This window comes from Pezoporus flaviventris, unplaced genomic scaffold, assembly GCF_033815535.1.
Source record: "Pezoporus flaviventris isolate CSIRO_AGI_PZ_B2104156 unplaced genomic scaffold, CSIRO_AGI_Pfla_v1 ptg000001l, whole genome shotgun sequence".
Classification (NCBI taxonomy): domain Eukaryota; kingdom Metazoa; phylum Chordata; class Aves; order Psittaciformes; family Psittacidae; genus Pezoporus; species Pezoporus flaviventris.
Genome location: NW_026892549.1, coordinates 7,004,416 through 7,024,626, shown reverse-complemented (window position 1 = coordinate 7,024,626; position 20,211 = coordinate 7,004,416). Strand labels below are relative to the sequence as shown.

At 45.0% G+C, this 20,211-nt stretch overlaps 2 protein-coding genes and 1 long non-coding RNA gene across 3 annotated transcripts; 2 read left to right on the top strand and 1 right to left on the bottom strand.

Moving 5' to 3' along the window:
- The first annotated feature begins 32 nt into the window (after positions 1–32).
- On the top strand, positions 33–3,283 carry DBI (diazepam binding inhibitor, acyl-CoA binding protein). The gene is made up of 4 exons (XM_061477867.1): positions 33–167; positions 294–411; positions 2,193–2,255; positions 2,981–3,283. The coding sequence occupies exons 1-4, from the start codon at positions 159–161 to the stop codon at positions 3,052–3,054; spliced, it is 264 nt and encodes an 87-aa protein (XP_061333851.1). The 5' UTR covers positions 33–158; the 3' UTR covers positions 3,055–3,283.
- A 5,165-nt stretch (positions 3,284–8,448) lies between these two features.
- LOC133282555 (uncharacterized) lies at positions 8,449–11,559 on the bottom strand. Its single transcript, XR_009747665.1, has 2 exons — positions 11,452–11,559; positions 8,449–10,856 (listed from the first exon to the last, which is right to left on the bottom strand). It is a non-coding gene; the product is annotated as an uncharacterized LOC133282555 (long non-coding RNA).
- A 20-nt stretch (positions 11,560–11,579) lies between these two features.
- Positions 11,580–15,962, top strand: TMEM37 (transmembrane protein 37). The gene is made up of 2 exons (XM_061478304.1): positions 11,580–11,706; positions 12,672–15,962. The coding sequence occupies exons 1-2, from the start codon at positions 11,686–11,688 to the stop codon at positions 13,242–13,244; spliced, it is 594 nt and encodes a 197-aa protein (XP_061334288.1). The 5' UTR covers positions 11,580–11,685; the 3' UTR covers positions 13,245–15,962.
- The last annotated feature ends 4,249 nt before the right edge of the window (positions 15,963–20,211 follow it).

Here is a 20,211-nt window from a genome sequence, read left to right as displayed (position 1 = left end):
TGCCTTCTCCCCGCCTCCGCCGAGCTTCGATTGGCTCCTTGCTTGCCGTGGCGCTAGGATTGGCCAGCGGGCGCTCTGGCGAGAGGTGAGGCGGCCGAGCGGCAGGGGTGGAGCGCCTGGACGGGGCGGGGTGTCGGGAGTGTGGTGGACTTGTCGCTATGTCTGAGGTACGGTGCTGGGTCGGTGGGGAACGAGGGGTCGTGGTGGGTGCCTCCTTTCCCCCTAAGTGTGGTGGCAGCTGCAGCCTGCGGGTGCTCACCCTAGCCTCTCCCGGGGGCCTTTTCCCTCTCCAGGCTGCGTTTCAGAAGGCTGCCGAGGAGGTGAAGCAGCTCAAGTCCCAGCCCACGGACCAGGAGATGCTCGACGTCTACAGTCTCTATAAACAGGCTACGGTGGGCGACGTGAACACGGGTAGGTACCGGTTCTGTCCCCTACCGGGCAGGGTAATGGTGGCGGCGGTTGGGCAGCGCTGCTCCGCGACCCTTTTGGGCTCTGCGCCTGTGCTTGGGGCCCTGGCTGGCGGGGGAGAGGCCGCTGCCGTCAGGGCCGAGCTGGAGGCACTCTGGGAGGCAAAACCTCTCCCCTGTTGCGTGTCTCGCTTCCTGCAGTCCCACGGGTTAGCCAAAATGACTCCGTACCGACTTGGCATAGATTTATATGCAGGCAGGCATAAGTTGAACCGATAAGGGTTTGTGCAACTTGTGGATTTTAGATTAACCCAGCTGCGGTCTTCTAAATCGTACAGCAACAGTCTGAGAATCGTTTCTGTTATTAGTTTTGTATGAATATTAGGTTTGGGACTTCAGAAGTCCTCTATCATCAAGTAGCTGCCTAGGTTAAGGAATGCTGCCTGAATACAAACTGTTAGCAGTTAAACAGGCGTAAACAGCGAAGCAAACTATATAAGTGCAGAACTGCTGTATGGGTTGGAGGGGGGCAGTTTGTTTAAACTGGATTGGTTGCTAAAAATAGTATTGGAAAGCCAAAACAGAAGAACCGGAGAAAGTTTTTATAGTAGCTGCAATTAAATATCATCTCTTGGAAAAATTGTAGCAGAAATATCCCTGCAGGTGTCTGTGCAAAATTTCTCCTGCTACTTCTGTTACTACACTTCTGCCAGCAGCAGCTCAGCCTAGGAGTAGTATTTAGAATAAAGTCTGTCTCTATTGACCTTGTGTAACGCTTGAGTGACTAGAATTAGAAAGGGGAAAAGGTCATTTGTTTGGAGTGCTCGCCTCCTGACCCAGTTGCTGGTGAAATTTATTGTGTGTTGCTTGGATTAAAAGCTGGCAATGAAGTGTATGGGACCTTGCAGTCTCTTTCCCAAGATGGGCAACATGGACCTTGGTTTTAAGATATGATCCTTTTGGTGTGGCTGGACCTTGGCATTATTAATGTTTTTCAAGGTGAAATGGTGCTCTGGAGCTGTTAATATACCAACGTTTCTATAATTTGCTGCATTCTTGTGTAGCAGTGGATAACATGAATTGCTGGAAAATCAGTCTGTGTAAGAGTAAGCTAATAGGCTTCCTGCTGCAGAGAAGCAAAGCTGCCAATTAGCTCCTCAGGTCATATTGCCAAGGGTATTTTTGTGGCTAATGTCCAGTTCCATTTGTTAAGCTTAAGAATTGTCTTTAAGGAATCACTCGGGAAGGGAGAACTGAGCAGGGACTTTACATGAAGGTAGTTAAAGTTCAAAGCTGGCACCCCTAAATGACAGAACAAAATAAGACCTATATGTTAAACACATAACATTAGCTGGATGATAATGGGTTCTAAGCTGTATGCTACTAGCTTTTGTTTTCATGTATCTGTGTAAGAGACCTTAGGGCATTTCTGCTTTACTGTGGAGCTGATGTTCTTTAATTGGATAGCTGTCACACAATAGCAGTCTCTTCAGAAAGTAGAATAAAACCATATCACACCACTGCTGCTGTTTTAAGGCAACTGGAGAATATCTCAGTTGCCACCAATAGCGTTACAACAAGCTCTCTTGAGGTGATCTCCTGACCACAGGTTAGTAAGTAATAGCTGCAAAGACCAATTGTTTTATTTTATCTTAGTTAAGAGCTAAATAGCCTTCAGGAAAGGAGTGGGTACTACACTACAGTAGTAGTATAGTACCTATTACAGTACCTACGCCCAGACCACACAAACTAATTCTTATCTATTGCTTCTCTTCTCTCTTTCAGACCGCCCTGGCATGCTGGACTTCAAAGGCAAAGCAAAGTGGGATGCCTGGAATGCATTAAAAGGTAAGTGTCTACTTAAAAAATGAAAAATAAGTAAATAAAGTCACAGACAAACTAATCAGAAAAGGTGTATGTGGTCCAGCAAGAAATAAAATAGCATTGCCTTATAAGACAAGAGTTCTGGAACTTCAGAATGCTGTGGTAATAAACTCTTTTGACTACTTCTATGAAGCAGGAGTAATCCTGAAAAATGTAGCCTGTGTGAAAGGGAATTAAGGTGCAAAATGCCCAGCTGGCCCAAGATGTTACACAAAGGAGAACTGCCACAGCAGCAGAAACCCAAATTGTTTTCCAAGTCCCAGCCTAGTACCCCAGAGACCAAGCTATCCACCCAGTTGTTTCTTTTAAAGCTTTCCTAACAGGGAGTTGCAGCTGTGCTCTCCTGTAAATGAGGAGCCAAACAAGTGATCTTATGTATGAAAATGGGATTTTTCTGGTGTTTTAAGGACTACATCTAAATGCAGCCAAAGCTGACTGAATAGCTGTCCTGTAATAATTTTGAATGGAGTTAATAAGACTAAACACTGTTACTGTCTGTACAAATATAACTTTGCTTTGAAACACTATTTCTTCATGACTGCTGAATACATTTGTTTAACACTCTAATACTAGATTTGCAGTGAAGTGACCTTCTTGGCTCCTTTGCACTCTGGTAGCATGTGGTTACGTGCTATAGCAAGGAGTTTGCATGTAAAGGTATCTGACTGCTCCTGTCTTTTGTCCTTCAGGAATGTCCAAAGAAGATGCAATGAAAGCTTACATAGCAAAAGTGGAAGAGCTAAAGGGCAAATATGGCATCTGAGGACTGGATATAGCAACAACTTGAACACCTGAAACATGCCTTATTTCTAATATTGTGGAAAAATGCTTTCTGAGAATGACAAATAATTTTAAATACCTAGTATATTGCAGTCGGTTACACTCATGCCTGTAGTTCAGGGGAAGTTATGTAACCACCTAATGTACTGACACGGTATAAATTCCTTCTGGGAACAAAATCTGGAACTCATTAAAGTGCATTTGGTACTTTAGCGGTTGTGATGGTCATCCCTCAATTGCCATGTTGCAGCTGCCGAAGGCCCTTTGCAAGGCGCAAGGCAGCCTCTCCAGTCCTTGTGCCACTAGAGGGGGCTCAGTAATCTGTTTCGTGTAACGCACAGCATCCAGACCAATCCGGTGATGCCTGATCCTGCTTTAGCTCGTTTCTCGCGTAGATGAATGGTGACTCGCAAAACCTGGAGCACCACGAAGATTATCGTGAAAAGGCTAGGTCTAGTGCTGTGTGTACTAAAACAAGACGCTTGATATTGGTTGCCTGGGATTTTCAGAGATTCACTCAACAATTGCCAAAAAATCTTTCATAAATGCTTCTTAGAGGTGTTATTTCCCAACAACATTAGGCTTCTGCAGAGAAGGCAAACACTGCAGCTGGACACAAAACCTTTGTAAAAGAAAAGGCTCTGCAGACATCAGTGTCGATGCCCTTGATACTTTGCTGCTGTAGACAGAGAGTACTGGTGCTGCCATATAATGAGGCTACAGTGAGGAGCGAATCAGCTGTATATAAGCTGTCTTAACACTAGCAAGGCTGTTCAAACAGGAAGTCTTACAGTCGCCATCAGCAAGTTTTACTACAAAGCCTGCAGTTGTGACCACCTCTAGTAGGCGTTTACCTGTTTTGGTCTATCCTTGTATAGTCTCCTGGAGCTGCTGATGCAGAAAAGGGAGACTGCTTTTAGTGATGTTGAACTGTTCCAGAATAGAGCATATGAAAATCAAGTCCCAGATTTTCACAGGAATAATGTGTTCTAATTCCAGCTGTACTGGTTAACCTCTGAACAAGTGAGGGCTTCAGATAAGCACTTGATTTATAGAAATACATAGGGATGAAACCTGTTGTTACATATCTGTTTAGGTAAATACATAGTTCTGTACTAGGTTACACAGGATTTGCTGTGTGTAGTATCTAACTTGTACTTTCTTATGCCACTGGTAAGAAATGGAGAGATAACTTCTTCTCACATGCTTTCAAAATTATAAATCCCTCCCTTTGCTACTTTTAATGGGAAATGCTCTTGGAGCTACTTGCTCATCCTTAAAAATTTGTTACAATAAAGAAGGGTTTGTTCCCTGTTCTCGTAAGGAGAAAGCTGGTTTATTCTTGTTCTTCTGGGTAAGGTAAGTATTTGGGGGATTTTTCCCCCTCTCCTTTTCTATATCTGCTAGTTATTTGAGATAGTGTTGATTACATTCACCTTGTAAAAGAGGGGTAAAAGCAGATGTTCAGTGTGAGAGATCAGTTTAGCTCTTTGCCAGCCCTAAATTCCACAGCCAACTCCTTTTTCACAGCTGTGTTTTGTGAAGCTGTTTATCCTTGGAGGATTCTGCCAGCCTGTAGCAAACTGTAGTTTATACTGGCAAATGCTTCCCCTTCTCTTGTTTGCTGGAAGCTGATGCACTGTGAGCATGCTGTGCTTTGCTAAGATGCTTTCTGTCAAAACTGGTGTTTTCAGAATTTTTGATTTCTAAAGCAGTGGAATTGGGTTCTGTTTAAAGAATGGTCTGGGAGTAACAAGTTCTGCATCCTAGTCCTCATTTGGTTTTATTTCCCCTGTGAGACTTGTAATTGTTACAGTGCTATTTTCTCATATCCATCTGATGTGAGGAAAACATCACTATCTACACAGTACTAATCCTAGAGAGGCCTTGGCCAGGCTGTTATACATTGTCTTGTATTAAATAATGCTATTATCATTTAATTATCACTGCTATAATATGTGTATAGCAGTGACTGAGAGGTCTACCTTGGATGTCCTTATTCAGGTACTTCTTTTTACTGTAGTAACACCTTTTTCCTGCTTGCAGCTTCACCTTTCCTAGGAAAGTAACAACAGTAGTTTCACTATTTAGCTTGCCCTTTGGCAATGAAATCTATCCTTTAGCTATCAGCTGGGCATCTCAAGAGTAAGCTGAAAAATTCAAGTTGTGGAAGTAAGAGCTATGCAGTAAGAGACCATATGAAAGGGACTAAGGCAGAGACAAAGGTACTGATATTTGCACACAGTGTTCATGATGAGAAGCAGCAGCATGGAAATTGGCTGCACAGCTATTAACTGTGGGTACTGCCACTGCAGGGGAAGTGTTGGAAAAGACAACTCAGGGGGACTGATTGAGTAGCAGCAGGATGAATGTCTATAAGCAGATGGGATGTCGGACTGTCTGGAAATGTTGTTGACTTCCTGACCACGTAGTGCTTGCTAGTATGAGTGTGAGACTCCTGGGTTGCATAAATAGCACTTTGGCTATTTAGTGATGCTAGGGGAAAGGTGGTTTAAGGACATCTGCAAACAGGTTTGTAGGTAGAGGAACTGCCTCTAATAAACTTTTTTATCACTTTATTAAAGTGGTGAAAATAGACAACCATTAAGGTGTACAGCCTCTGCATTTGAAACAGAAGTGGCAAGCCTCAAACCAAAATACAGCTTCAGAACTGTTGCTCTGTCTGCACTAAAGTCCTCTTGATTGGGGAACAGATGCTTTTGATGGCAGAGCAGTGCTGCAGAACAGGGGATTGTTCTGACACCCGTTCAGGGAGTTGTTATTTCCTCTGTATTCTCAAAGAAAAACCAGCAACATCCTGATCCTTGCAGTTCTTGCGAAGGGGAAGAGATGTGTGCTGAAACAAGCGCAACACACAGGAGGTCAGAGGCTAGCTGGCATATGTGCACTCAGATCTGGTTTGCTGACTTAGCGGAGTGTGCAGAATGGAATCTGGACTTTGGATATGGCAATAATAAATGTTAACTTGCTTGTCTGATAAGACAGTGCTCCTTCTATCATGTTTCTGCTATTAGTTCTTGGACAGAGAAACTAGTTGGTTAGCACCCAGTGCAATTAGGGATAAGCTGTAAAGGGTTTGTTGTTTTCCTTGGGTTTTGGTTGCTCTTGGCAAACATACATGAAGGTGCAACTCCTCCAGCACAGATTTAAGAAATCACTACTGGTGTGCTGCTTAAGGCCCATAACTTCACAGAGTTGAAAAGTCTGGTTTTTGTGTTCAACTAAAAAGCATTCCCTGGCTGACTGCAGTGTGCACCTCTTTCTGTCACAATTCTTTAGTCCTCATCTGGAGTGATCTTGTTTCACAATGCAAGTGTTTTAACCTTTGAACTTATTTGACTGTGATGAGACTGCTAAAAATAAATGACAATTGTATTTGCTGCTGTTTAAAATATTTGCTCTGTTCCCTGAGTGTTCAGAGCAAACAGTATTGGGCAATAACACTTTGGGTCGACTAGCCATTTGAGCTTGGTGACTAGGCGTCTGAGCCATCTTATATGTTTGGTGGGATTAATTATAAATTGGGAGAGACAAAAAAAAAATCTGTTTTGGCTTGACTAAATTCCTGACTCACACAGCTGGCACCTAAAAAGGGTTATTCAGTCTTACAAACTGTCAAAGGTGCTTAGAGGTTAAGATAAGTTGACATAACAAATTTGAGAGTTGCAATAATAAACTCAGAAGTGTAAAAGTTGATAGAATCAAACAAAAGTTAGAATCTGATTATTTTTTTCCTTCTGCCCTCAAGTATGTAAGCTATCTTCCAGGCTCACATAACGGCTCCATAAATTAGCCAATCTTCAGCTGCTCATTTAAAGTGCAAATACAACAGCAATCCATTCGAGGCATGAGTCTGTCATTTATAGAATGATCTTATATTTCCTCTAGAACTAGCACATCTGTGGAAGTTGTTTGGCTAATGCAGCCAGAGAGACATCTTATTTGTCTCCACCACAGTGTGCAAGGCACTGACTTGTACCATGTTCCCCAAAAGGCTTAGATGGATGTCACCTCCTCCTAACAAACACCACTTGTGAATGAGTTCTGAATCTGAAAGGTAACATACTTGTTATTTTTAAATCTGAGTATTTAGCTGCATTGGTCTGATTTTTTACTGAGAGAAGAAATGTGTATCTGACAGCAGAGAAACCAAATAATGTGATTTCCCCCAGCTTATGCACTACTGACATACTTATCCCAGTTTTTCCAGTAGTGCTAAAAGGGCTAGAGTTTTATTTTCTGTAGTGAATTTATATTTTAAAGCATCAGTTTGTCTTAATGGACAGATGTAAATATTTTGAGGGATGTTCTAAGCCAGCGTGACTATTACCAGAGGTCCCTGAATAGAGCTGAATCCAAAACAGTGAGTGAGCAAGCACCCGACATTGGCTCTCTGCAACATGCTGCTGAGGTAGTCCAGAAACTGATCAGAAGTGAAGAAACAATTTTTCCAGGATACGAATTGCATTCCTTTAAGTCTCTTCTTATTCTTTGGATTAACTGGGATAGGGCTTAAAGTCACTGTAATGGACCAGCATATTACTGGCATGTTTCTAACCCAGCTATGAGTGCCTTAACAGGTACTGTTTGATCTGGATGAAAAACAGGATCCCAGACCTTGGTGGTGGGTGTTCTCGCTACATCCAGCAGCGAGTGGGAGAACCTGGGACTGGAAGGGCATGTGGTGGCCTCTGGCTGGGTAAGCGGTCTGCTTTCAGTGGCACAGGAGAGGTGTCCAGACGGGGCAAAGTGAAACCATCGGGCCTAAGAGCTCTCTCCTCTTCATGTGCTTAACTGCATCTCTTTCATGTGCTGGGAGGAGACAGCTGTCCACTTGGCTTCAGTAACTTGCAGTGGTGGGAGGAAAATCATGACCTAAAGTAGTTGTGATAGGGGGTTGGTCTAAGCTCTATGGGCCCTGGGATAACCCCAGCTCCCCTTGTTAATTGTGCTGCCTTGGGCAATTGCTGAATTTTTTCCCCATTCCAGAAGCTCTGTTTGAGCTCAGCTAGGTTGAACCAAGCAGAGCTGAATACAGTCTCTTTAACTTGGATTTCTGCCATAAAAAAAAAAAAAGGAAAATAAAAATCTATAAAAGCATGGTGACACAAGGCAGCTTGTCTCGTCCTTCTTCCTTGTAACGTTTTCTACATGCTCTCTTTTTGAGGAAGACACAAAGAAAACCATTTTGTCCCTCATAGGTTTTGGGCATCTTCCAAAGTCTCAAGTCTGAGATACTGAAGATCTATTTGTCTCCAAGATCTAGTCAACTTCTGTTTTGAAAGACATCTTGAAATAGGGATTTGACAGAGGTGAGGGCTTAAATGCCTAGCCAGATCAGTTGCTATGCCAAGAGTTGAAGAGACGATCAGAAAGAATTTTATTCAACAAAAAAAATGCATTTACAGATGTAACCAGTTTCAAGATTAGATGAACCCAGTTCTGTGGTGTTTGGTCGCTGGTGTTTGCTTTACCTTGAAGTGAAATACTCCTTTAGGTAACTGTTCCCTAAGCCCCTGGTGACCCTCAGGCTTCAGTCCTGAACCTTATTCAGGCTTGCTGCCGGAGAAAAGCAGGAACAGATTCTTCAGTGTTAAACTTCTCATGCCTTTAAATGAACCAGATAAAACTGTCCCCATGTTTTACAGCAGTCCCTGATAATTTCCATTATTTATGAACACATTTCCTACAAACTTTCTGTCCAGGGATAGGATGTGAAATACCCACTTAAACAATGAAGAAAAGGGACTTTCTAAACAAAATAATGAAACTGGCAATATACCAAGAACTCAACAGAGCTGAACCAAAAATACATCTGAAGTACTTTAAAGGTCACTTACTGTGTTGTTATGACGTAGGTAATGTATTTTTCAGGGGAGGGGGGAAACCAAAACAAACTTTTTTTTCTCTTAAAGCACTGAGCTCTTTCGATTGTAAAACACTGATTTTTCACATGATTTTCCAAAATAATAACCTTGAGGCATTTTCCCACAATTTGTCTTTTCAAGCAACTTTGTTGTTTTTTTTAAAATCTTGGAAAGACAGAGCTTGTCTTGTTTTGTTATGAGACAATCAAGATAAACTCCTTTCCCTTTGAAAAAAGGGTGTACAGTTCTAGCAGGCTTCACAAATCCAGACACTTTTACCAGAAGGTAAAGCAACAGCAGAAACTAAGTGCTAATAAACTGTTACTGATTGATTTACACAACTGTGACAATCGTCCTGGGTGACTTCAGCAAAGAGTGAATCTGAAAGTACCAATTCAACACTGCTATTGATTACAGGTCAAGTTTAATTCTGGTGTATATTTTGTATTTAGGAAAAGTAAATTAAATTAAATACAAAATATTAAAGCAATTTTGTATTTGCAGCAAAAGTGCCATCCCCAAACCACTCTTTTCCTCAATAACCCAGCTTAGCAGAAAACTCTGCATCTGCTAAGGGATCCAAGTAGGACAGGGAGCAGGTTTGGTTTCAAAAGTAACCACTTTATCATTGGACAAAGCAAATGTGTTTGCTCATCTGAGCCTTACCACTGGCTTTTACAGGAAAAAAAAACCATCTTGTTCAGTGGGAGACACCTCACTCTTAAAAATGTTATTTTTTTTCTTTAATTGCTAAAGTCATGGGGGTGACTCCTGTTTAAAGCAGATCTATACATAATAATTTAGCTAACTGGGGGCCTTGCCTAATGCATTGCAGGACTGAGCCCATGTTACAGAAAGTGTAAGTCATGTGAAGGTTTTGCCAGATAAGAGTCGGTGTATTCTGTCTGGCCCAAGCCTGCGTTTGCTTGGTACGGTTAAGTGCAAGCAGCATTTGTTCTGTTCGTGCAGCACATGAGACAAGACTTCCTTGTGGGTTTTGAGCCAAAAAAAAACCCATAAATATCATTACATTTGGAAGTGGAAGGGTGCAATAGCAAATTGATGTAAACAGTCTGAACTCTGCAATATGGAAATGCTGTTTAACCTGGGGAGTCCCGGATGTTCATAAACCTATTCATCATCTGATGAACCTAAAATGAAAGAGATTTGGCAAAGCATCAAGTTTGCTAGCTTGGATAACATGTCCAGGAAACAAAAAATGTTGCAGACCACAAACCCACAGAAGAAGTTGTAACAACAGACCTTGCAAAAATTTACCATGTCTTGCAAAAGCAGAAAACCCCCAATTCAGTGTTTGATAAAAATATAATCTAATAAGATATACAGTGGAGACCATCAACAATTGAACCAAAGATTTTGCGCAAAGAGGGAAAGAAAAAGGTCAGAATGTATCATCATATGCATATGAAAACTGCAGTAAACATGTTTTGCAGAGCTCTCACTCTTACTAGAAGTAGTGTTACAGAAAACACCCCCAGCCAAATCATAGCAGACACGTGTATTTTTAAAGGAAGCATAGAAAGCCCTCGTGGAACTGTGTAGAGATTAACATAAAGAGCCAATCTGTATAGACAACTGATTTGTTCAGAAATGGAAGCTGGAAGAAAGGTGAAGTTATGATAACTTCTACCACCCTGTGCTGGAGAAGGAGATCCTTCAAGCTCTGTTCAACTGGAGAGGGAATGGTTGAATTCTGTACGAGGTTGAATATGTACGAGGGAGGCCCAGAGCAACAACCTGTGCGTCTGTCTGCTGGACCCTGTGGAGTTGCTACAGACCTCTCGCCGGAACTGAAATCAGAATTTGGCAGTAGAACACGAGTTTCTGATGACACAGCAAAACCCAGCTTCCTTGGGCTTTCTTTTGTAAGCTGCTTCTGACCAAAAAAAAAAAAAAAAGTAAAGCAATTAGTAATTCATTAGAGGATGGCAAAACACGAGCGAGAAAAAGATCAAGGACATAAAACTTTACGAGCAGAAACTTTTTTGCTGACGGTACACGTAGAGAGATACATAAGGTTAAGTACGCCAGTACCAGATAAGAGTGCGCGCACAGCCCAAGGTGAGCAGCTCACAGCAAGGACGCCCTGTGTTCGAATAGTTTCGGCGGCACAGCAGCGAGTTCAGATCCTGCGGGGGAGCAGGAGGGGTAGAGCAGGATGGCGTGTTACTGTATCCACTGGAGGCTTACTACTGGGTATCCTCGCATCGCACCGTCTCCTTTGTGGCCCGCTTCTGGTGAAGTGCAGCACCCGCCCCCCAACGGGCTGTGCACAAACACGGGCTGTGCACAAACACGGGCTGTGCACGCCGGGGGGATGAGACAAGCAGGTTTTAGGGCTCGTTCCCCGTCCCATGCCGGCCTGGCATCGGGCCGAGAAACAAACCTGGACCGCTCCGGCAGCCGGTGACACACGGGCAGGGGGTGAGGCTGCTGCCCGGACACTCTCCCAGGGCAGCCGTGCTCTAGACCTGGCCTGGACGAGTCAGTGCCTCGGGCCAGGGCAGCGCTACCTTCCCTGCTATGGGCCCGTCCCGGCTCCGCCCGTCGGGGCCGCGGTGCTGATTCAGCTGCGGGAGGGCCCTGAGGGTGCCGCGGTCCCGCGGGCGGGGCGGGAAGGGGGGGTGGCGGGCTGCCCACTGCCCTCCGGGGACATAAAAGGCGGCGGCCGGAGCCCGCCTGTGTCTTCCGGCGGCGGCGGCACCATGACCGCCATCGGGGCGCAGGTACGTCTCTCCCTGCTCCCGCCGCCGGGGCAGCGCCCGAGAAGGGGGGCTCGGGGAAAGCTCCTCCGGGTACCGAGGCTGCCCATCTCGGGGCAGCTGCTGCTGCTCGTCCCTGCGTGGCTGGGTACGCCGCGACCCTTCCCGGAGCTGCGGGGCGCAGCCGGCTTGTCCCTGGCTTTCCCCAGACGGATAGCAGCTCCCTAAGTCCGTAGCTCTCTCTCCCCGTCTCCGTCGGGGCTGCAGCTGTTCTCGCAGCCGCACCCGGCTCTCTGAGCACCACCGCCTGCCGTGCGGAGCTGGAGGGCGCTGCGGGGTGCTTGGCTCGGCTTTTAAGATCTCGGGTACTCTTGGAGGGGTTCGGTGAGGAAGCCGTGCGTTGTCTTAGCGGGTCCGCGATGGGTGCATCTGGACAACCCAGCCCCGGGGAAAGCTGAGCCGTACCGCCGATGGGTGAGGAGCCGGGCCCGGATCCCGGCTGCCGCTGGCAAGGGCAGAAGAGAGCCAAGAAAGGAGAGCCCGGCTGACGGCAGCCCGAAATGGCTGTGGGAAAAGAAGGGCAGTGCTGGTAATTGGGGGCTCCCCTTTTCTCCTCCGCCGTCCATCCGTCGGCTCCATTCCCCCAGGGGCCGGTGGTTTCCTCCAGCCTTGCTAGAGCAGCAGGCTGTGCGGTGGGGGCCGCGGGGCTGGTATCCTGCTCAGCTCACAGCCTTTGTGATCTGAGGCCGGGCCTTGATGTGGAAGCGTTCATTGTTCATGCAGCCGGGGAACCGGGAGAGCTTCACCCACCCTTCCTTTCTCCCAGGTACAGTTTGTGACTGCATCACCTTCCCCTGTGAGAAGGGGGTAGGTGTGCACAAGCAGATCTTTTCAAGTACTTAAGTCCCATAGCTTTGTACCTCTGGCTTCATTTCACCCTTAATTAGTGCTGTTAACCCAGGTTTTATTTACTCCACTTACCCTTTAAGGCACAGAGGCTGCTGGCACACCGGAGACCACAGAAATCCTTCTTTGAGACACTCATCAGGAGCTTGATCATCTTGTGTGTGGCAATAGCAGTGGTCTTGTCGTCCATCTCTGTCTGCGATGGCCGCTGGCTCTTTGCAAGGGGACAGCTCTTCGGACTGTGGCACTTCTGCACCGTTAGCAATGGCAGTGTCCTCAAGTGTGTCACTGACTTCAGCCTGGCCGAGGTGGAGGGGCTGAGCATGGGGGTGATTCCTGTAAGGAGCATGGTGTCCTTTGCTGTTGTGGTTGCCATATTTGGCCTGGAGCTGCTGATGGTGTCCCAGGTCTGTGAGGATGCCAATGCAAGGCGGAAGTGGTCAATGGGCTCAGTTCTCATCCTTGCCTCGTTTTTGCTGTCAGCCACCGGTGTCCTGAGCTTCTCCATCCTTGTAAAGGATCACCTCACCTTCACAGGCTTCACACTGACGTACTGGTGTGAATTCATTGCTGCCTTTCTCTTCTTCCTTAACGGGATCAGCGGACTTCACATCAACAGCCTCACACACCCCAGGAACAGGGTAGGCAAGATCTAGGTGCAAAGGATGTACTCCACCTTTGTGTAATCAGTTTTGCCAATTAGACTGGAAAAAAGAGTGTCTAATGAAGCTTGAAAAGGACACCATGTCTTAAATTGTGTGCAAAGTGGGGAAGCATGAGTCAGTCTTGATGGCTGTAGAAGACTTACCCACCCACTGGTCAGCATGAAGGGCTGCACAACAGGAGCAAAGCCAACCGGGACTGGCTGTTGCAGTGCAGTTTCTGGAAGAGTGGATTAAAAGAGGGTGTTCTGTCAAACATGTGGAGGGGTAGCAGTCTGTGATCTACAGACACGGGCTATTTTGAGGCTTATATGAAGCCTGTACTTTTATCGGTTTGGTCTTCCTACGATTTCCCCTGTACTCTGAGCCTGTGAATAGTGGCATAACTTTGGTGTGTGTCGTGGCTCTGCTCTGCCCTGGAGACAAATGATTTGTGGCTGGTCGTGCTCAGTGGCACAGAGTATTGAAAATCTCAACAGGATCTCACTCCTCCACTTATATTTCAAAAGAGCAGGCACACAGGTCTTGATCTGGTTACTCATTTTGTGTGTCTGCTGGCATGTTCCCTGTATCTGATCTGTTTTTCTGGGACACTTATGACAGAAGCAGAGATGTAGCTGCCCTGGGACCAAGAGCGGGCTCTGGGTGTGATGCAGGTGTAGAAGGAAGGATTTTGATGTATTCCTTGGGCAGCAGTGTATGTTCCTGTGTTCAAATCCTCTACTCGCTGTCACCACTCCTCTGCTATGCTTGTAGGATGTGTGCCAATAGGTCACCCAGACTGGTTCCCTTTGCCCTTGCAGAGTTCACTGTAATGGACTGTTGCTCTTCCTGGTTTCCTTCTTGTCCACTTGGGAGAAAAGGGACAAGCTCTGCAGGGCTTCAGGTGGGCGTTGTGGCTGGGCAGACCGTGCTGAGAACATCAAACCTTCTGGGCTGTGTTTTGGTTGTCAGGGCTCCCTGCTTGGGCAATAGGAAATCTCATCCTGGAGCTGAGCCTCCTGCAGCATTTCTTCTGGGAGGTGAAAGCTCTAAATCCTCGTGACCAAAGTCCCACTCTTCCCCTGAGTAACAGTGGGCCTGGGAGGAGAAACAGTCCATGACAGCAGCTCTAATCTGTCACAGCTGGTGGAAATACAAAAAGTCTTGGTCAAAATTACATTAAGGCTGGTTCTCCTCCTGCCAGTGCCTGAATTGAGATCTCTGAAATTGCTGCAGCTTTGAAGTTCCCCATGGTGTCTGATGTAAAAGGGGAGACCTCAGGGGCTGGTTACCCTATGTATGTCCTCCTGTCTTGCATTCAGCTCTCTGTTGCCCACCAGTAATAATGTCTTCCGAGTATTTCAGGGTTTCTGGTTTAAGCTTGTATTGTGTCCACTGGTAAATCCAATTGTGTTTGTGTTCTAGGATAAATGTTTCTACATGTTTCATTGCTGTAGCTTGTCTGATAGCTGTTGAGCAAGGTTTTCATTTCCTGTGCAGCAAGTTTGCCAATTTTTCACCTGAAACAAAAGGGTCATAGCACAAAGGCCAAGAAAGCTGTGAAAGTGAGCCACGAGTAAACAGATTTGTCTTTGAAAGCTGAGAATCTGAAGTCCTGCCTAAACATACATCTACACTTGCCGGATGGGCTCCTGTGAACTTGCTTGCCTTCATGAGGATAGTCTCCATTCCTTCTCAGATCTCCGTAACTTTTAAAGACAATACTCCTGTGCCTGTTTTGTGATGCAGTTTCAGATCAGGCTTGCTCTGGACACTGTCACTTGTGCTTTTGCACATGAATCTGCCCTTCTTCCTGGTGAGATAATGCACAGAGCTGTGCTACCCAGGCAGCTTCTGAAGCTCTTGCAATGGCTGGGGCTTTATTAGGCTTTCTTGACCTGCTTTTAAGGACAAGGACTTGTGCCCTTCACCTGCCTCTGGAAAACTGGACTGTGATTGTGTTTCTGTGAAGGTGCTTTTGATTTGTTGAATTGCACTGTTAAAGATGTGCTAGTGGGCTGAACTTGGACAAGTTGGTGTGAACAGTGCTGTGAATTTAGCAGAGCCACTCACCTGAGAGGGAGTCTGCAAGTTCTGGTCCCAAACTGTTGCACTTTGGAGTTACTAGGTGGTGTAGAGTGCCTTAACCAATAACTCAGTTGTGGTGCCTAGGGGTGCCTATGTCAGGCGAGACAGTTCACCTACCAAAGGTTAAGGGTGTCCATGGCTTGTCTGGAAAAGTGGGTGTAACCTCAAAGTGTCTTCTTGCTGACATCCAAAACTGGAAATCAATTCTTCATGTGCTAGCAGGAGGCTGTGGCCCCAGTCCTTTCCCTGGGTGAAGGCAGTAGCCAAACTATCCCAGCCTGATGCCTCCCACTGTGGTTAGAAGAAAGCAGTGAAATTGGCCACTGAGTTCACCCAAGACTTGGTGCAATTATGAACGATTTTAGGATGCCTTCTGCTAGCTGAAGGAGAGGCCTTTTGTTAGGGGTAGGGAATCCTCTAGGGAAAACACAATAACTTTTTTCCAACTACTTTTGTATAGTACTGCTTGACTTACTAATGCTGGGAGAAGATCTGTTTTGATAGCTAAATTCGTTGTCTCACATATATTCTTATATAAAGCAACCTGTGCAGCAATGGGTAACTGTTGATTTTCTGAAGCCTGTGGAAGTGTCAAGCAATATTCCTGAAGTTTGTTAAATAAATTTCTTCAAAATAAAAGAACTGTAATTCTTTCTTTTTATATTTAGATACTGGGGTGCAGATTTAAGGGGATGAGTGGAGTTTACATAATCTCCCAGCTGCCATTCCGTGTGTTTACCCAGATAGACGATGAAGAAATGAATGCATGGTGCTTTGCTGAGCTCTGACCAAGGGAGCTGTGGCTGCTGCACACTCCCCTCTCCTTTCCCCTCCAGAGTGTCCACACCAACCCAAGTAGCCAGATCTGCTTTCTTGTCTTGCAAAACAAGATGGGCAGTCAGCTGTGCTGCTTCATGGGAATTACAGATAACCGTGCAGGATCTTAATGATTTCCTGTTGTTCCATGTGCTCTGTTTACCAGCTAAAGAGCTCTGTCCTTCACCTCCCTTTTCCCACACCGCACCCTGTGTCTGAAGCATCCTTTCTCTTTTCCCCAGCTCTGCTTTTTTGGCCTGCAGAAGTGGTGTATGAGTAAAAATGTACTTATCCAGGTTTTTTTCCAAGCTCATTGTACTAGGAGGTTTAGTTAAATGTCAGGAAAACATTTCCATTCTTCATCACTGAATTAGTTTATGTAATCTCAAGTAAGTTAATTAGCACATGGTGTTCTCTTTCTGATGGGAGAGATTGTTGGTCTGTCTCAGATGGTTTAATATCTCTTAAAAGCAGGATAATGAATGTTACCTCTTGTTAATGAGCTGTTTAGACTTACTCAGTTACTAACTTTAATTGGAAGCTTGTGCACAAACCATTGTTTGCAGATAAGAAGGAAATAACAGTACAGGGCATGCTAGCTAGAGAAATATATTGGACTGTTACTGGCATGTTTATTTTTAAGTCTACAGTACCTTCATCAGCTGTGCTTGGAAGGACATCTGGTCTGGGGGTTGAGCCTTGATTGCTTTTATGAGTCAAGGAAAGGTGATGACCAGAGGATGTCTGTCTTCATGGGCCTTCTCTTTCCCTCTGCTGGGGTTTATGTAAGCAGGTAATGGCCCTTCCTGATCTTTCATGTCAGCTTGCATGCCTAAGAAGGTCCTCATCTCTGGGTGAAAGAAAGGTGCACCGTGGCGGGATGTCCTGGAAGGGGTATTGGCTGGATTCCTGGGGCCTCTCATCTTCTTGTGGCTCCAACCCCTTTGAACTGCCACCATCCCTTTTTGAAAAAGCTAATTTCAGCTCCCTTGATACCCAGTGAGGCATTGCACAATGTAATAATTCACTGCGCAACAATACTGCTTTTTGCTTCTGATAGTTTTGCTGGGAACTTCCTTGTTCCTGTGTTGGGAGAGTAAATCCATTAATCATTTCCTCTTAAACTCAGCCTCAGGTCTTGAACTGCTGATGCTCAGGCTGCTGGAGCTGCTGCATGCAGCACTGGTTTGCAGAGCTGCAACTGGCTTCTCAGGTGACCTGGAGTGACAAACCAGAGGCTGTCAGCAGTGACCCTGAACAATGATAACTAGTTGTCTGAAAGATGGTCCTCACGTCCTGTTTACTGGCAACAAATGTCACTGGATGAGCTCATTGCACTGAATGAGCAAGTATTAGAGAAAGGGAAGTGGTTGGACTCTGAATATGGAGTCCCTGTTCAGTTTGTGTCAGTAGTTGAAGGCCACTGATGCTGGAGTCTGCATGCCTTGCACCCATTCATCTCCCACTTTTTGCATAGCTTGCTGAGATTTACTTCTGTGTTTCTCTTTATCTGCTTATAAAAATGACAGCACTCCCAAAGCAAAGTTACTCTTTTCTTTAATATTTTTCAGTACAGTTTGTCAAAAGAGATGCCCAGCAGGGAAGGATGCTTTTGCAGCCCTTGTGCAGAAGATGGGTGAGGTGAGACCCACACCACTACGGGGGTGTTTGACAGTAGCTTTCTACATCCTGGTCACAGTATCATAATGCCTGGGAGCACCTGCCTAAAGGGTATGCTCTTCCCAAAATGATGAGGATTCCACGTGGCAGCTGACATCTAAGGGATTTTATGGAGCCTCAGCTCTTCATCCAAATGAGGCCGGTGCTCAATGCCTGAAGAATTCAGAATCTGGGAATGCTTCCTTTTTTTCCTCTTTTTTTTTTTTTTTCCTGTTTCAGGCAAGTTAAATAAAACCAAAAAGGCTGTGTAAAACAGTGACTTATGCTAGAACTTTTTTAAAAAACAAAACCCAGGATCTTTTTATTCTGGGGCATGTGATTTTCCTGTGTTTCAATAGGACTCCCGTACAATAAAGTATCAGCCTGGGCTCTACCTGACCTTGTGCCATCAGTGCTGGTCCTAACTACACACTGCACAGCTGAGCACTGGCTTGTGGGAGAGCCAGTAATTGCATCAGATCTAATTAATTGCATGTTACTGTATCTCTGAATCTTTATTTCTTCATTTATGCCGGATGGAGGCACTTGCATTTAAAACAAACAGCTGCTTTGGCTTGACTGATAAATGCTTAATTCTCTGGCAGGTAACATGCAAATTATTAAACAATTCTTGGTCTTATTTGAATGTCAGAGAGAAAATTAGGCTATTGGCTTTATCTTTTTTGGAAGTATCTGACTTGCTAAATGCTCTGGGACAGTGAACCCCCAAGAATGTTGGAGGCTCTGCTTGGCTTGGCTAAGTCAGTTGGAAGTGAGACCTTTTACCCAAACATACCCCCAAGGGGCATTCACTTCTCCCTTGGTCATGGGGCTGATCCTGTTTCTGCTCTTCCTTCCACTTGCTGTGGCTGAGTTTTAGAGGACAAAGTCAACTCAAAACCTTGACGTTTCCAAAAACTTAAGTTTAAAATAAACTCCTGGAAACGGTTGCCAGTTTATATTTAATTTTTATTTCTTGGTTTTAAAGAGGTTCAACTCTCCCACCACTGCTGGGTGATCTGCAACAGTAGGCAAAGCCAATGAGGCAGAGGAAGCCGGAGCAAACACCAAACCCTCCCTTCTACTGATGTGTCCTCCCTTGCTTGACTGTCATCAGTGCTGCTGCCTGCAGTGCAGGCATAGGAAAAAAGATATTTTTCCTGAATCTCAGGGTTTGAAGCAGTTTTAATAGCACTCAAAAACCTGCTTCTGCACAGGTAATTTGACTTTGAAAGTATGCTTTGAATTTCTCTGCATGTTTGCCTTCTAGTAAAATAGCAAGAGTCTACCACAATGGCTTGGTGTGAATAAATGCTGTCAGGGCAGTTTTGGCAGAGCAGTTGGGGAATGCTGATTGTTCCGCATTTGACATACCATGCATGGTGAGGAGGGAGAAGCATGATAAGCACCACTTGCTTTCTGTTTAGCCACCTTTGTCCTTGTAGAAAACCAGGCAAGAATTGCTTCAACTGGGGAAATGCAGACAGAAAATCAGGTAGAAGGCTTGATTGCATTTGCCAGATGGTTTCTTTTATACTTCGTCACTCAAGCCAGAGAAATTTGCTTAACAGTTTTATACTTAAGAGCATCAAGCTGTAACAGAAGCTCAGGCAACTTGTTATAGCATATTGCAGTTTACAGCTTTCAGCATGCTGAGTGACTAAAGAGACTTTTGCCAAACACTCTGTTGTTCTTCACACGATACCTTAGACTGTCCAGTTCAATTGAGTTTTAAATGTCTCAGGGGCTTTCACTGATTCCCTTCAAAGACTACCTGAACAAGTCTCAGAGGCGCAGACGCAATAGCAAAGGGCCATCTTACTGAAGTTTTCTTGTCAGCCCTTGGAATGTGCTACAATGGCTTTTTTTACCATTTCAACAAGCTACAAAGATACAAATTTGGACACTTATTTCTGAGGTCTCCACTGTTAGAAGAGGCAAAGGAAGAAAATTGTCTGAACCTGCCACTGTCACTGGAGCAATGGCTGTACAATCAGAGAGGAAACAGGAACTTAGCTGTGCTTTATGTTCTCAGTGTCCATCATCCATCAGCACAACAGAAAAATTTTGAATTTTAGGGATTAATTAATCTTATGTTTCAAGCCCATGGGCTGTGTTAATGGGTGGCATGTAACCTTAATAATATAAAATTGAATGTCCTCCCAGCTTCAACAGCAGAAAAAATAGAGAACAACCAGAAGTCACTAGCCTGGCTTAGCCTGGAACATGGACAGCCTCGTGGAAAATGAAAAGTCACTTTGAAGTAGAAGTAGCTGAAAAATACTGGTGTGGAAAGAAACACAAATGACTGTGGCCAGAAGCCCAAGAAAGAGCATAATGTTTTGGCCTATTTTGCCTTGCAAAATAACTAATGTGCTACACAGGATATAAATGAACAGATGTGCTTCAAGAACCA